General features: G+C 31.9%; 2 protein-coding genes and 1 long non-coding RNA gene across 4 annotated transcripts; 1 reads left to right on the top strand and 2 right to left on the bottom strand.

Moving 5' to 3' along the window:
• Positions 1–911: 911 nt before the first annotated feature.
• On the top strand, positions 912–12,813 carry LOC138857171 (uncharacterized). Its single transcript, XR_011396189.1, has 3 exons — positions 912–1,144; positions 12,362–12,587; positions 12,678–12,813. It is a non-coding gene; the product is annotated as an uncharacterized lncRNA (long non-coding RNA).
• On the bottom strand, positions 2,693–6,872 carry Camp (Cathelicidin-like antimicrobial protein). Of its 2 annotated transcripts, none has more exons than XM_014235776.3 (4): positions 6,471–6,872; positions 5,161–5,263; positions 4,326–5,102; positions 2,693–4,255 (listed from the first exon to the last, which is right to left on the bottom strand). In XM_014235776.3, exons 1-4 carry the CDS (start codon positions 6,612–6,614, stop codon positions 3,708–3,710), a joined length of 1,572 nt encoding a protein of 523 aa, XP_014091251.2. In that variant the 5' UTR covers positions 6,615–6,872; the 3' UTR covers positions 2,693–3,707. The 2 variants fall into 2 exon arrangements, with proteins under 2 accessions (XP_014091251.2, XP_014091253.2); XM_014235778.3 differs by lacking the exon at positions 6,471–6,872 and adding an exon at positions 5,570–5,719.
• LOC106618150 (E3 ubiquitin-protein ligase SHPRH) lies at positions 7,810–14,884 on the bottom strand. The gene is made up of 12 exons (XM_014235764.3): positions 13,119–14,884; positions 12,637–13,052; positions 12,376–12,571; positions 12,207–12,309; positions 11,565–12,135; positions 10,896–11,091; positions 10,595–10,827; positions 9,228–9,380; positions 9,033–9,151; positions 8,705–8,963; positions 8,483–8,643; positions 7,810–8,423 (listed from the first exon to the last, which is right to left on the bottom strand). Exons 1-12 carry the CDS (start codon positions 14,470–14,472, stop codon positions 8,222–8,224), a joined length of 3,963 nt encoding a protein of 1,320 aa, XP_014091239.2. The 5' UTR covers positions 14,473–14,884; the 3' UTR covers positions 7,810–8,221.
• Positions 14,885–16,054: the final 1,170 nt, after the last annotated feature.

The following is a 16,054-nucleotide window of genomic DNA, read 5'->3' as shown; positions in this document are numbered from 1 at the left end:
AAGTTAAGCAATATGAAATCGCATGCACTAATTAGAATTTTTAATTGCTGAATTGCATTTAATGCAGCTGAATCATAAATTTATTATGCTGAATTTAATTTCAGAGCTGAATTCAGTGTAGCATCACACACGGCTTTAATTTTAGGTGGCTGAATTATAGTTTTATTAAGCTGAATTATAATTTTATTAAGCTTTATTAATTTTAGAGCTGAACTTGGTGTGGCGGTATACATGTCTTTAATTTTATGCAGCTACATTAAGCTAAATTATCATTTTATTAAGCTGCATTTCATTTTGTGACTGATTTCAGTGTAACGGTACAGCTGCCTTAATTTTTTTTACAGCTGAATAGCATTCTAGCCGACTATGTAAGCAAACAAGTTAAGAAATATCTCATTTATTTAAAATATTTAGGCCTTTCATGGCGCTGAATAGAATTCTAACTGTCTATGTTAGCGAAAAAGACTATTTGTTAAAATTATTACTCTTTTGATGTTGCGGAATTTCGTTTTGCCTTGTACAGAAAAAAAATTTCCAATTGGTTTATAATTTCATTACATTAAAAGAAAATAAATTAAATTCCATATTTTATACGATAAATAAAATTGTTGGGTGTATACATATATGCAGCTGTACTAACTTTGTGTATATTAAGTGAACCTAAATATTTTATTTAAAAGAAATGAAAGAGCTGAATTTTTTAGACAACCCCATTTGGTAGCAGCCGTGTTAAGTACCTACAGTGCTGGATCAAATATTACATTTCCCCTAAATCAAAAAAATTTAAAAGCTGAATTCATGCAACGGTAAAATGGGGCTGAATTGCCGTCAAATACGCTTCAAAACGCGTAGCATCATATTCAGCCATAAATAATGAAGTATTGTTATAATTTAACATGTGCTGAATTTAAAACAGATCTGTTCAGCGCAGCTGAAAAGTTTGTAAATTCAATAACAATTATATGATTATATGAAATTGCATAAAAAACTAACTTCAAAGCAGTTAATAGTAAAAGTGAAAAATTAATGTCAAAAACAACTCATATTAAGTGTGTAGCACACAGGCAACAGCAACAAATTAGCCTGTTGCAAGTTGCTTATTGAGTAATAACTTTTCTGTTGGGCAAATTAGCATTGAGTGGTGGTGAGTAGCAAAAACTTTTCCATAATGAGATGAATGTTGTTGTTGTTTTAGTATTGTATAGTGGATGGTGTTATTACAGAATATTACCTGGAAACGGAGTAAAGTTGTGGTACAAAAGAAAATTACAATAAAAATTAAAAGATGTAAAAATAAAAAGATTCATAACAGTAAGAATAACAAATGGATTGGGTCTAATTACAATAATGAAAATAAGATAAAAATATGTAAAATAAGATAAAAATATGTAAAATAAGATAAAAATATGTAAAATAACAATATACATACATATATAAAAAAATTGAAGGAAAAATTAAAAAAAATATATGTATAATGTAGAAATAAGTATTAAAAAAAATATTATAAAAGAAGTATTAAAAACTATTACAAAAAGTCTTAAAAAATATTATTAAAAAATATTTAAAAAAAAATATTAAAAATTATTATAAAAAAAAATATTTTAAAAAAAGTATTAAAAATTATTATAAAAAAAAAGTATTAAAAATTATTATAAAAAAATATATAAAAAAAAAGTATTAAAAATTATTATAAAAAAATATATAAAAAAAAAGTATTAAAAATTATTATAAAAAAATATATAAAAAAATATATAAAAAAAAAGTATTAAAAATTATTATAAAAAATATATATAAAAAAAAATATCAAAAATTATAAAAAAATATATAAAAAAAATATCAAAAATTATAAAAAATATATAAAAAAAATATCAAAAATTATAAGTTATAAAAAAATATATAAAAAAAATATCAAAAATTATAAAAAAATATATTAAAAAAAATATCAAAAATTGTAAAAAAATATATAAAAATTAATATCAAAAATTATATAAAAAAAAATATCAAAAATTATATAAAAAAAAAATATCAAAAATTATATAAAAAAAAATATCAAAAATTATAAACAAATATTATTCAAAAAAAGTATCAAAAAGAATTTTAATAAAATATTATTAAAAAAAAGTATCAAAAAGAATTATAAAAAAATATTATTAAAAAAAGTATCAAAAAGAATTATAAAAAAGTATTTAAAAAAAAAGTATCAAAAATAATTTAAAAAAAAAAGTATCAAAAATAATTTAAAAAAAAAAGTATCAAAAAGAATTATAAAAAAAAGTATCAAAAAAAATATAAAATGTAAGTATCAAAATGAATTATAAAAAAATATATTAACAAGTTTAAAAAAAATTATAAAACAAGTACTAAAAAATTATAAAATTAGATTAATTAATATAATATCTATAAAATAAAAATAATAATTATGGAAATACAAAAAAAATTATAAAGTTAAAAATTAAATTTATTTAATTGAAAAACAAAATATAACAGGAAATAAAAGAAAAAATAAACAAATAAAAAAGAAAAATAAAAAACAACTAATTTTAAAATATACATAGTATTATATATAAAATATACGTTCATATAACTGAATTCGCTGCAGTATGAATTCATATGAATTACCAAATATGAATAAAATCAGCATTTCCTGTTATGTATTTCGAGGTGTGCTTTTTAATAATAATAATTAGTGCCATTTTCATGATTTTTTATCAATTTATTTTTTATTTTCGAAAAAATTAGACAATGATTACAATGTGCGGATCACACGCTCATTTGAAAAAAATCAATATGTATCCGATACTGGCATTATCCCAAAATACCAACATGTCAGGATTTTTTTAAATTGCTTTCAAGTTTTAAAATACGTTGCACTTCGGGAATAATTATAAATCAATGCATGTATAAGAAGATATATACAAATTTGATAAGTATATAATATTCAAATGAAGTTTACGTATTTTTATATATACAATTTATACATTTTTCGCTACATGCGTGTGAGTTTTTAAAACACAAAATCTATTTTTTTATTACTAACAATGCAAAAAAATGCTGATATGTTGGTGCGTATTTAAAACAATTAAGCAGGAGTATTGCACACATATTGAATTTTGTCGCACATCGTTGTTGTTGTAGCGGTTGTTAATATAGCGCACATCGTGTACATTTGCTTACTAGATTAATTAATATTTTATATATAATTAGTTGTTTTCTACCGCCATAGTTATTGCTTATTTTGGTGCTGCTTTGATATATTGGAAAGTGCTACGTCATTCAGTTGTGCTCGACTGAAATTTATATTTTTTATTAAGATAAATTCCAACGACTTATATAAATGACAAAGATGATCGTCCTTGCACATGCGCCAAATTAAAATTTTATAAACTAGAAATCTTAAAACTAAGTTCCCATGAACAACCGATTGTTTTATTACTTAATTGAGTTGAGTAATTCATATTGTCGATTAGGGGCATGGATGCAAGCAAATGGAATAATTTGTTAGGCGCACACTAAAATTAGCTCACGCCCGAATTCCTTTAGCCATCTAACCATGCTTTTCGATCAACTACTCTTAATCGTTTAAGCGTAAATTCTTAAGCGACGCACAAAACGCACTACAGCACACACCTGTAAACGGGGTCCTTTTTTATTTCCTTTTCCTTTGCTTTATCCTAACTACATGCCAATTAATTGTTTGCCACATTTTTTTACCTCTGCATATTTGTAAGTGCCGATGCAACGATTAATATCTCATTGAGGTATTGGAAAATGATTGGCTCTTGTATGACATATGGTTGTAACATTTTAAAATCACGCAGACAGTTGATCATATGGCGAATTTGTTGTCGACAGACTGATTCACGCACACGCATAGTCGGAATGCTGAAGTCTTTTACTTTGCGCGATATCAATTCGCTATTTACAATATTCATTGTTTGGTGGGAAGCCAATTCAGCGGCTACGCGTGATGCAGCATATCGGCTAAGCGTTTGACTATCTTCACTATCGTCCATCTCAATATCGTCTGCTGATTCATCTGCTGAATCTGTGGTGGAATCAGTTTCGGCATTTCCACTTGATGGCAATGAATTGCTGATAGAGGGATGTTTCGGTTTTCGCTTACGACGTATGGCTTTACCTGGATCGGCGACCAATGAAAGGTATTTCGGTATGGAATTTTGAAAATCTGATGCAGTGAATATCGTTAAATCGTCGTGATGCCCAACAAAAGCTTCAGAAATGTATGAGATTATGCCTGTTGAAACAAAAAAACGAAATGGATTTTAAATTACTGATATTGTTACGGAAAGTTTTTTAATACTCACCCGTGGGTGTAATGCTGAAAATAAATTTGTAATTACTACAATCATTTGGCATTTGACGTGGCATATCTGTTTCGACGCATTCAATGAGCGACTGCACATGTGACAAAGTCGAACGGAAGGCAAACGGCAAATTTTTATGACGATCATAATATTTTTTGCTCTCAGGCCAACGCACAAACAGACGCAAATAACGCGCCAATTTAACTACTGTGCGTGCAAATATCTGCTGCACTTCGGTTTCACTCAGCTCAAAGTATTCCGCCAGTAGTGAGAATTCCTCATTTTGACGTATCTTCTTTAAGGTCAAGAAGCAATCGGCTGTTGTTATATTAGCAGTGGTGCAAATTATATTCTTCAGCAGCGGTAAACGATTAGCCAAAACACCCAAATGCACATACGGATTCTTTTCTATTAATTCCAGTGTTACACTCCGTATTGAACGTTTGGGAAATTCACGTTTTATAACAATAGTTGGACGTCGCACTTGAAGTGTAGTGCCTTGTGATGTGACGGCATTAAATGTGTTGCCCGTGGGTGTAATCGTCGTACCAATTCCACCATTTATGCTATTAGAAGCAGCAACTCCGCTCGCTTGTATAATTGTACTAGGTGGTAGTGCGCTGATTGTGGCGCCGATCTGTTGCTTTTTGGTTGGAGTAGTGGTAATTGTTGTACCACCAGGACCACCTATGGTCTGTTGCCATTGAAAGCTCGTTAGCGGTGTACCTGCGCTGGCAATTGTTTGCAGTGAATATTTGGTTGACTTATAAGCAGGTTCTTTAATGAAAGCAAAGATATGGGCAATATTTTAAACGATTATGTAGCAAGTACATACCAATAGATGATGTGTTGCTGCGCTTCATTATAGCAGGCTTTATAGTAGCAGGTATTTTATTGATAATTAAATTTGTGCCAGCTCCCAATTTTAATATGGGTTTCTAAAAAACGAAATAATACAAGTTAGCTACAAATTTCACAAACAAAAGCACTTGTTGAATATTAGGCTCGTCAAGCTGCGAAATTAATATCTAATTTTACTTAGCATACAGAAACTTTTTTATATGTTGAATTAAATAATGCATGTTTTCTGCTGGCCAAAACAATTTCTACATTTTGCTGCTGTGGCCTTGCTACTGACAAAAGGGCGCCATCAGCAAGTTACACACTTCCTAAGCAATTATTTGTGCTTTCAGCCATATGAAATAACACTCAATAATAATTAAAAATAATTATAATATAGTCACCTAAATAATGTAAAATTATTTGATGCAATTCTTTATCACAAACTGTTTAAAATCACCACAAATTCAAAGAAATTAAAATGCAGCGCGTTGTCCATGAAATTTGTGAATTAAATCTTATGCTCAAATGTAGCTCTCTCTGTTCAATAGAAAAGGAAAAAAGTATAACACAATGTGGAGACCTCAGTTCGTGCTGCCATATTTTTCTAAGGTTTAACAAGTCTAAAAAAGAAAAAACATTTCGTCTGCTGAAAACATAGTATAAGCAGTGGCTTTCCTAAATATTTCATGAAAAAATTGGTTTATAAAATAATTTAAAACAACAACACACAAGTACGAATTGTTAATTCGAGGTCAAATGAGTACAAGCTGATATATATATTTTTGAGTTTAGCTCATACATATATTTAACAATTTTGAGTATACTGTTTTTCTAGTTAATTTTTTCACTTAAAATGTGCTATTTTATATCCGTACAAACTTCACTAAATTGTTTTTATATACCTTTATTGATCAAAATTTGCGGGATTCTATTCTTCGCAGCCAAAAATAGTATATTGTTGTAACAAATACTTTTCCACGTATATAATTAATAAAATTATGAGTACAATTCGTGTAAATCAAGTCAACTCTGGTGGAAAAAAATTGTGGGCATCAAAGTTTCAAACCGAATGCAGCGAATTTCATTAAGGGCATCGCTGGTTTATCTATTTAAAAATAGCAACTTTTTACACAAATATGAAAAATTACGAAATCTTTTTTTAGAAACTTATTGAAATAGAAAACAGCCAATAACAAACTTTGAACGCGTAACCACTTTCACATAACAAAAAACCTTTGCTGTTGGCACCGAGCATACATATGCATGTTCTACTCTGCATTGTCCGATTGTAAATTAACAAACCTTGGCATTTTGTTGTTGATGTTGAGCCTGCAATTTACTTTTTATCAATATCGCTGGAGTTGGTGCAGCGGAAGCGGTAGTTTCACCAGCCGCTGGCTTGCGATATTTCACTACGGTCAATGCCATTTTAGAATTTATTTGCATGTGTGTAATTTTTGCTGCAATATTTTAGAGGAGCATCACAAAGCGCTTAGTTTGCGCCAAAATTATATATGTTTCCAGAACTAAAATTCGCTTAGTTAATGTATAGAGTTGATTAAATTTTCATTGCAACTGAGCGTGTTTTGCTAAATTCACATCATTTTTGCACAAATTTTCATTGAGAAATTAAATCGAATTAGGTTTTCACGGTTCTTTGCTTTTAAGAATCGTCACGCAAATTACGAAGCTTGCAAATACAATACAAGTATTATAGTGTGGTGAGCTTCCTTTGTATTGGCTTACTTGGGTTGCTGGTTACTTAAGAAATGTGGTGCATGGTTACTTAAGAAATACTTCATTCGTTACAGTTTATTCTATTTTGGAAGTGAATAAACAAAACAATAATATGAAATGATAAATAAATAAAATTAAGAAATTAATATAAAATAATAAATAAATATAAATAATATTTAAAATAACAAATAAAATAAAAACCAAATAATATACAATAGTTAATATAAAATATATAAACTAATTTAATTCACTGAAAATAATAAATATAAACAAAAATTATATATATAAACAAAAAGAATAACAAAAATAAAAATTAGGAAAAATAAAAATTAAATTGAATAATAATATATAAAAAAATACATTAAATAAATATTAAAAAAAAACATTAAATAAGTATTAAAAAAACATTAAATACATATTAAAAAAAATTAAATAAATTTTAAAAACCAAATATTAAATAAATATTAAAAAAAAACATTAAATAAATATTAAAAAAAACATTAAATAAATATTAAAAAAAAAAACATTAAATAAATATTTAAAAAAAAACATTAAATAAATATTAAAAAAAACATTAAATAAATATTAAAAAAAACATTAAATAAATATTAAAAAAAAAACATTAAATAGATATTAAAAAAAACATTAAATACATATTAAAAAAAAAATTAAATTTATATTTAAAAAAAACATTGAATAAATATTAAACAAAAAATAGTAAATAAATATTAAACAAAAAATTAAATAAATATTAAAAAAAAAAACATTAAATAAATGTTAAAAAAATTACACATTCTTATGCATCTTATCTTTTTTTTGACCCTAGAAAACTCTTTTTCCCAAAACTTCTCTATTTTTTAATATATTCTTTAATAATCCTAGTAGTTATGTATCTATATAAATATATGTTTATTATAAATTTTATTGGTAGCAAAAATAATGCATACTCTATGCATACATACAAAAGAAATACTGAATAACTGTATGAGGCAGTTAATTAAAATAATTATGTGGCGTATACTCCAGGCAGGCTTGCAGCGTATTTCTCCAGTTTTTTTTTCTACACAAGATGCGTTGTCACATGCATACGAACATAAGTATATGTACGCATGCAAATGTTGTAGCCATACCTCAAACTATTTTTGTGCGGCAGAGGCGACTTAGCAGTGATAATAAAACCAATAATATGAAATTCCAAAGTGGCGTACAAACGGCGCTTTCGAAAACGAATTTGCGAAGTTAAGTATCTGAACAGGTATTGTTAGTATTGGTGTGTTGCTAAACTGCCAGTTGTCAACGGAATGTTCTCTATGGTTCTATGTGACATCTATTGGTTCAGCTGCGTTAGGTATATACTCCTCGCTAACATCATTTTCTAAATGAAACAGATTCCGCAAACTCTCTACTGACATTTGCTTGAATTCCCAATTCGCTTGCGTTTGTTTGCCAGCATTCACCACATTGAATATATTATCCTCAATCGTATTACAAACAATAAAACGATGTACGGTTGTTGATCTACATATAAAACAAAATAGTAATTATAATTTTCTCAATATCAAAACGCAAGCAACAACCTAGTCTGTCCGAAACGATGCACGCGTCCAATGGCCTGCGCTTCCTCGCCAGGATTTAGTATGGGTTCGACAAGAAAAACATGTGTAGCCTCTATTAGGTTTAAGCCATTGCATCCTTTGTGCAAAGGCATCAGCAAACAAGTGACGCCCAATTGTGGGTTCTGAAGGAAATATACTTGTATTCTGAAGCATAAAGCCAATAAATAGGTAAATACAAACTACCTTAAATTCCTCAATTGTGCGCGGCGTCAAGTTGTGCCGGTGACGTATACCATTCTGTGTTAAAGCCATGGCGATTGGATGCAGAATTTCAGTCCATTGTGAGAACACTAAAATTTTTAAAGGCTGTACGTCTTTAGAGTGATCTCGTTGCAGCTTTAAAATCAAGCGCACAATGTAGGTAATTTTTGACGAATAGTCGCCGATGACTTGTATATTTGTTTCCGCCGAGATTGTGGCCATGCGCGTAACGTAATAAATCCTAATTGGAAGTAAGTGTAGACATATAGTAACTTAAACTGGTAAAAAATATGTATAGGCTCCCATTTACTTTTCTGAACTTTGTTGATTGCGGCAAATCGGACAGCAGAGCTTCTGATGCGTATTATATTGACGTATTGTGCGTAAACAGAAGAGACATATATTGTGTCCGCACTCCAATACAGCGTACTGAAATTATAAATTCGTGTAAATATGTAAATGCTTTGAAAAATTGCGTTTTTGTACAAACTACAAATTAACATACCCGACTTTCATCTTCTGATTGACAAATTGGGCATGGACCAGTGTCAGCATCAGCCTCCAAATGTGTTATGTACTTGAGGCGCGCAAGTTTCATTGCAAATTGTCGTTGTGCATTGTGCAGGTTCATTTGCTGCTCTAAAAAAGTATCGTCCAGCTACGGTAAAAATTAAATTTTTTATCGATTTGTATAAGCAATGGTCCAACAAGAAAATTACAAGATTAAAAATAACATGATAGTCATAATCTCAAAAACTTAAAATTAATAAATGTTAATCATAGTTTCACTAAAAATATTTAAAAAGCAGTAACTTAGGTTGTACCGAAGCTATAATAGGCTTCACAAATAAAAAAGTTTCCATAAAAAAACTTGATTTGGAACGATCAGTTTGTATGGCAGCTAAATGTCAAAGTAATTCGATCTGAACATATCGCTCGGAGATTTTAACGTTGCCTTGGGCAATAATATATGCCAAATTTCGCGAAGATATTTTGATAAATAAAAAAGTTTTTCATACAAAAACGTGATTTTGATCGTGCAGTTTCAATGGCAGCTATATGCTATTATAGTCCGATCTGTACAATTTATGCGGAGATTATAGCGTGGTGTGGGAAAATAATCCATGCCAAATTTCGTGATGATATCTTTGTAAATAAAAAAGTTTCCAATACAGGAATTTGATTTGATTGTATAGTTATATGCCATAGTGGTCCGATATTAACTGTTCCGATAAATGAGCAGCTTCATGTGGAGAAAAAGACGTGTGCAAAATTTTAGATCGATATCTCAAAAACTGAAATACTAGTTCGCTTATATACAGACAGACAAAGGGACACTGCGGCATCGACTCAGCTCGTCACGCTGATTATTTATATATTATATATATACTTGACAGGGTCTCCGATGTTGCCTTCTGTGTGTTACAAGCTTCATGGGAAACTTAATATACCCTGTTCGGTTTATAATTACAGATATAACCTCAAATTAATTTAATCATGCATAGATAGATCTGGCGACTACTGCTTAAACAAATATAATATTCACGATAATTACGTGAAATTTTAAAACAAAAAAATGTAAGGTTGTCATAACCTCAACTACTTAAAATTCATAAAAGCAAGTCACAATCTCACTTAAAATATTAAAAAAACAAAAGTCATAACATCGGAAATTTGAAAGCCGTAAAAGAAAATGAAAGCTAACTATCAACTTTTTAAAAGGCATCCAATCATAACCTCAAATACATGACAAAATTACAACCTGACTTAAAGAACACTAAGCATAATGTACATACATTTGTGTGCAAATCGTAAAATCAAAGATTCCAAAAAAAATAATAATAATAATTAAGATAAAATAAAAGTAATAACCTCATAATCAAGCAATTTGAAATGTGTCTTCTCCTCCTCATTTTCTGCAAGAGAAATTCGCATTTTACACATATCCAATTCATCATAAGCCTTTACTGTGTATTCAATTTCGATCCAGTATTTGATAAGCTTCTTACAATGCTGCTGACGACATTCAATGGCTTCCCAATGTCTGTCTATTTGTTGCGAGAAGCTCATGAAAGCACATTTCGTGCGCAAAAAGCTGAATAATACTGAGAAAAGTACAAATTGAAAATATATAAAAATCCACGCTCACGATTTTAGTAGACAACATACTAACCTTTAATGAGTGCTACTTCAAAAGAGGGATTTTCCAAACCCTCCGTCATATTAGTGGCTTCATCAACGACTTTATTGAATAATAAACATTCGTAATCATTAAGAGCGTTGCGTATTTGGCAAAGTTTACATAGAGTATGTTTTGACTTCTTCGACTTTAACTTCGCTTTGTCCTTTTCACGATCCTTGTTATCGTCCTGTAATATTTATTAAAAATATAAAAATAAAAATAAAATATATTGTTATTAATCAAGAACGATATAAACAGAGATTATAACAATTCCCACGACAGCCGTTTCTACTGTACCGGAATTGTCCCTACTTTTATTCGGCCCAGGGCTGTTATTTTGGCGATCTTACCCTGTTTAGATCGGTAAGTAGCAATTTAAAATTGTGATCGTCGGAGTTTGGCAGGGTTGCTTTTTATGCTCCTGACCCGTGTTGGTATTGAGACCAACCCAGGCCCGGAAGAATTTTGCTACTATACTGCTAACGCCACCACTGCGACAACCGCCTCTACGGCAGTGCGACACCACTCGCAATTAGTAGCCAACAAAGAACCTTATCGGTCCTCAGATGGCCCGTAACTTTTTTGGAGTGCGTCGTAATCCTTTCTTTACCATTCTTGATTCTAATCTAAAAATTAAGAGTCTCAAATTTTTTTACTTACAAGTATTTCACTAAGATGGCAGTCGTAGACGCTGCGTATAAATTTTGTCATATCACGCCAAATTGCTGGCGTATTTTTCGAGCGTACCGTTACGTTCATTGTGTAAAATTTCAAATTTTCAAACTCCTCATTCAAATGCTTTTGCGCGGCCTCCACTTTTTGATACCACATTACTAGTATGTACAACATACCCGATATGCTTTGTAATTGCTCTAATTTCGGGCTGCCACCAAAAGCGGTTGCAAATTCATCGCGAAACCGATTCAATAACGAGATCGCAAATGCGTCGTTTAGCTCGCTAATTTTATCGGCTAGCATATTAGCAAATTCTAATAGTGGTGCTTCGAGGCTCATTTCCAACCGTTTAAGCGTGTCTTCTGCATTGCTGCAGCTCGTGCGCATCGTCGTCATTGTATTCGCGTACGGTTCCAGATATTTCCACTCTAACGCGTTGCAATCCTCCTCATATTTGGACAGCACGTCGGCTGGCAGTTGCTTGACATTGGCGGGTGAGATGTAACAAGCTTGCTGTATGTTATGCAATGCGTGAATTTGCAGCAAACTGTCTACACTGCATGATAATAATATATATTAGCGTAATATTTTTGGAGGTGAAAAAAAGATATAGCTAAAATAACATACGAAATATTGATGTCCTTGTAGTCGCGCGCTAAACGCAACACCATTTCATAGTGTTTAACTGATTGTTCATAATTTCCTCTTATAAAATAAATTGCGGCCATGCCTAGATTAAAACAAAAATGAGATAAAAAATTAACAATTACTTTTTATTGTAGAATTACACATTTACCGTTGTATGAGGAAGCCATGGTGCGCAATTCGGACTTACACTCAATCTCATTAGTGGATTTGAGATGCGCATGCAAGTCCTTTGGCTGTAGAAATTGTTTCTGTTGCACGTTCGACGTGCCTTTGTGTTGCCCACTGCCCGTGTTTACAACTGGTATGATACATGACTGCCGTATTTTCAACAAAGGCTGTAGTATCTGTCAAAATACAAAAGTAAGAAAAAAAAAACAATAGTAATAAGAGTTAAATTCAGCATACGTACAATTTTCATTATTTTCGGCGATATCTTTAATATGCCTTCAGCACTGCCCAAATGTTTTCGCAGTACATGTTGGAAGCTACTCTCACATAGCGCGTGCTGTTCAGTGTAAAACAATTTCTCCAAATTGCTCAGCCTTATGCGATGTACCTGCTCAGATTGTGGTGGAATTTGCAGTTCTGCATCGACCTTAGATTTACATGTGCGCCACATGCAACGTTGCAAAACATCAACAAGTGTCAACTCTACTTTATCATTATCACCTGCAGCATTCTGATGCATGACGAAATCATCTATTAAAGCTTTCCAACCAGTTGGTGGCGTTAAGGGTTCCGTAAAACCGATGAATTCCAATAAACCACGCAAATCATCAATGCTGCGGTGTATGGGCGTGCCAGTAACGGCCCAGCGGTTTATAGCTGTTTGTTGGAAATTAAAAAAGTTCAATAAATGTAAATAAATAAAAAAATTTTGTTTTGTTTTACCTGGCAGTTGTTTTACCATAGCAGCCACATTCGATGCATTCGATTCCACCATTTGTGCTTCATCAAGGCAGACCCGCCACCACTCGACCATAAGTAATGGTGACAAGCGACGCATAGAGCGCTGCTCATTTCGTGTAACACGCTCGGATACATAAGCGCTGGTGTGATATATCTCACGGCGCAACACAGTGTAATCGGTTAGTACCACATCGTAGGTAGCCAACTCCTGTGGACTAATCCAATTGGCTGCCACTAGTTCATTGTAATCGAAAACTTTAAGCGCTGGTGTAACGTGTTTATTTATTTCAGAAAACCATTGCGTTTTTATTGTATATGGTGTCACAATGAATGTGGTTGCAGCTGGTAGTAATGAGTTTTGCGTTGTTATATACCAACAGTTAGGACATAAATAGGAATCATTGTTGGCGTTAACGTCGAAACCACTGACACACTTGGCATGTTGTTGAAATTTACATCGTTTACATGTACGTAATTCAGCCATTGTTTTTCTTGTACATATACAAAATAAGTTTGTTGATCGGCGTTTACGTTTTGCCTCCGGCTCATCACGGCATAAATTCTTAACCGGTGTATCATCTGGTAATAGGCGCTGATGTAATACTAAAAGTGCCAACATCTCTACCGTTTTACCCAAACCCATTTCATCTGCAAGTATGCCACCAGCTGGTAGCTTAATTGCTGCTGGTTGGGACTCTTGAATATGCCAACTTAATAAATGCTTGTACACAGTTGTTTCGCCATCGCGTGCCTGCAATTGGGTATAGTAATTTGGAAAAATTGTGACATTTATTTCCCGTTGTAATAGCCAATGAACTGTACGCGCCTGGTAATCGCATAATGTGGGCCGAAAGCAATCGGGTAGAATTGGCAGTCTTTGATTAGTACCACCACTTAACTCATAATGTTTTGCAAATAAAGCATCATAGAGCGCCGTAGTGACATATTCTTGCATTAAATTACGTTTAGAATCTAAAACATCATTGTCATTTGTAAAATTCTCTTTGTCTTTTGTCAGTTCTGGTGGCGTTTTATAATTTTTAAATATATTTGACAGAATCCACTGCTCTTCCACTGAAGGCCCAGCTCTATTAATATTATAAGTAACGGCAAGGAAATTTTGCTCATTAATTTTATCGCTAAATTTTTCAATTGCTATTACATGATGCAATTTTGTATTTAGTTTTAAAAACAAGTCCGTTGGAAATGGGAAAAGCATGGTCCATTTTTTGTTATCCCATTCAAAACTATTCAATGTGGTAATAGAGTTCTCTATCGACTGCTGTGGATGGCTGTTGGGCTCTACCGCTATTTTACATAAAATCATTTTATGCATTTTGTTATTTACTTAACTTTAGTTATTAAACTTATTCTTGTTATCGATGCGGTTTTTTGTTCTAAAATTATGAGGCAGTTTCAGTTATTTCACAATATCTAAGTATTTGATCTTTATGTACCGACTTATTATCTATGATTATTTATCACGGATTGGGCAGTTTAATTTAATTTTTGTTTTGTGTCTCATTTCCATAACAAGACTACAACAGTATTTAAATTGTCGAAAACTTTGCGCAAAATTTCTTGTTTATATTTAGTTCTGTTTGTTTTGTTTTGTTTCAGTTTCACACAGCTGATATTCTGCGTTTACTGTGTTGCCAACAAATATTAATTTAGATAAAAATATTCAGAAAAAAGTATAGGCAGTTTGCCAAGGTAACCGGGGTACATAACGAAACTAAATCACTCAGATAAAATATTTTTAAAGGTTTGGAAGCTGCGGAACCACCCAAAATAAATACGATTCATGTTGTTGTTGTTGTTGTAACGGTTACCTAGTCCCCGTTTGGGGGATAAATTCCAGATTCGTTGTCGTCGAAGTCATCTAACAGGAGGTTACGATTCATCCTCCTCCGCTATAGAAATATCACTTGAACACGTAAACTTTTTTAAGTGAATCCGAAAAAAAAAACTATTACATAAATCTCTTGATTTTAAAGCCTTTTTACCTTTGTGTTTAAGATGTAGAAACTTCCATACATTTTATCGACAACAGAGCAGAATTTTACCAAATCGAGCACATATGTGTTGAACCCTCTACATATCGGCTGTCACGTCGGTTATTATGCTACTAGAAATTTTTGTTTAAGGAGTCTATGAGTTTTTTAAGGACCAATTGACAATTTTAACGGAATCTCATCTGTACGTGTGATCATTCATCCTTTCAGCTCTTTCGGTTATTCGTGTTGGTTTGAAAATATAACGGTAATCATTCTTGGAAATATTGAATCGCCTCTAAATACTTTCTGGAAGTTATATTATCACTTAATGGCCAATAACTTAGTATTATTGAGAGTTTTCGTATACGAGGGCGGCCTGATAAGTATACATATATACTCACCGAACGATGTCGCCACTATCACAAGAGAAAATTGTTATTGTGTAGTACATTCTCGTAGGTTTCTACTAGTGTTTGGCCATCCTTGACAGCGTGTGCGTAATATCTGCGATCTCATATTGATCGAATCAAAGTGTGTATAATAGCTGAGACAGTAGGCACTTCAAAAGACTGCCTCGAGCAAGAGAAAACTGTCAGTGCGGTGGGTGCCGCGTTCGATCAATCCAGATCGGCGAACTTGCTTTTAAGAATTCAAAAACTGTTCTACCGGCTGGAAAGCTGATATTCACCGTTTTGTAACATTATAAAGATGATCAAATATTTGGAGAAGATAAAAATGGTCACAACGCTCCCCTATGTCGGCCACTGACCGATTCAACAGCGGATTACAGAAAAACAGCCTCAGTTGCCGAAGTGCTCTTCCATCACGACAACGCTACGCCGTCACTATGGTCAAATTGGTCGAAAGCGAACTGCTGCCCCGTCCACTGTATGCTCCAGATTTGTCCCAGTGCGATTTCAT

This window comes from Bactrocera oleae, chromosome 4 (assembly GCF_042242935.1).
Source record: "Bactrocera oleae isolate idBacOlea1 chromosome 4, idBacOlea1, whole genome shotgun sequence".
Classification (NCBI taxonomy): domain Eukaryota; kingdom Metazoa; phylum Arthropoda; class Insecta; order Diptera; family Tephritidae; genus Bactrocera; species Bactrocera oleae.
The sequence above is the reverse complement of the archived record's forward strand: the minus strand, read 5'-3'. Positions and strand labels throughout refer to the sequence as shown.

Coding starts and splice junctions, on each gene's coding strand:
- Camp (XM_014235776.3), bottom strand. CDS start 6,614: ATGCAAATAAATTCTAAAATGGCATTGACCGTAGTGAAATATCGCAAG. Junction 5,264..6,470: donor ATCAACAACAAAATGCCAAG/GTTTGTTAATTT, acceptor TTCGTTTTTTAG/AAACCCATATTAAAATTGGG. Junction 4,256..4,325: donor TTTCAGCATTACACCCACGG/GTGAGTATTAAA, acceptor TTGTTTCAACAG/GCATAATCTCATACATTTCT.
- LOC106618150 (XM_014235764.3), bottom strand. CDS start 14,472: ATGCATAAAATGATTTTATGTAAAATAGCGGTAGAGCCCAACAGCCAT. Junction 9,381..10,594: donor TCAAATTGCTTGATTATGAG/GTTATTACTTTT, acceptor TTTTTACCGTAG/CTGGACGATACTTTTTTAGA. Junction 8,644..8,704: donor GCACAATTGAGGAATTTAAG/GTAGTTTGTATT, acceptor TATTTCCTTCAG/AACCCACAATTGGGCGTCAC.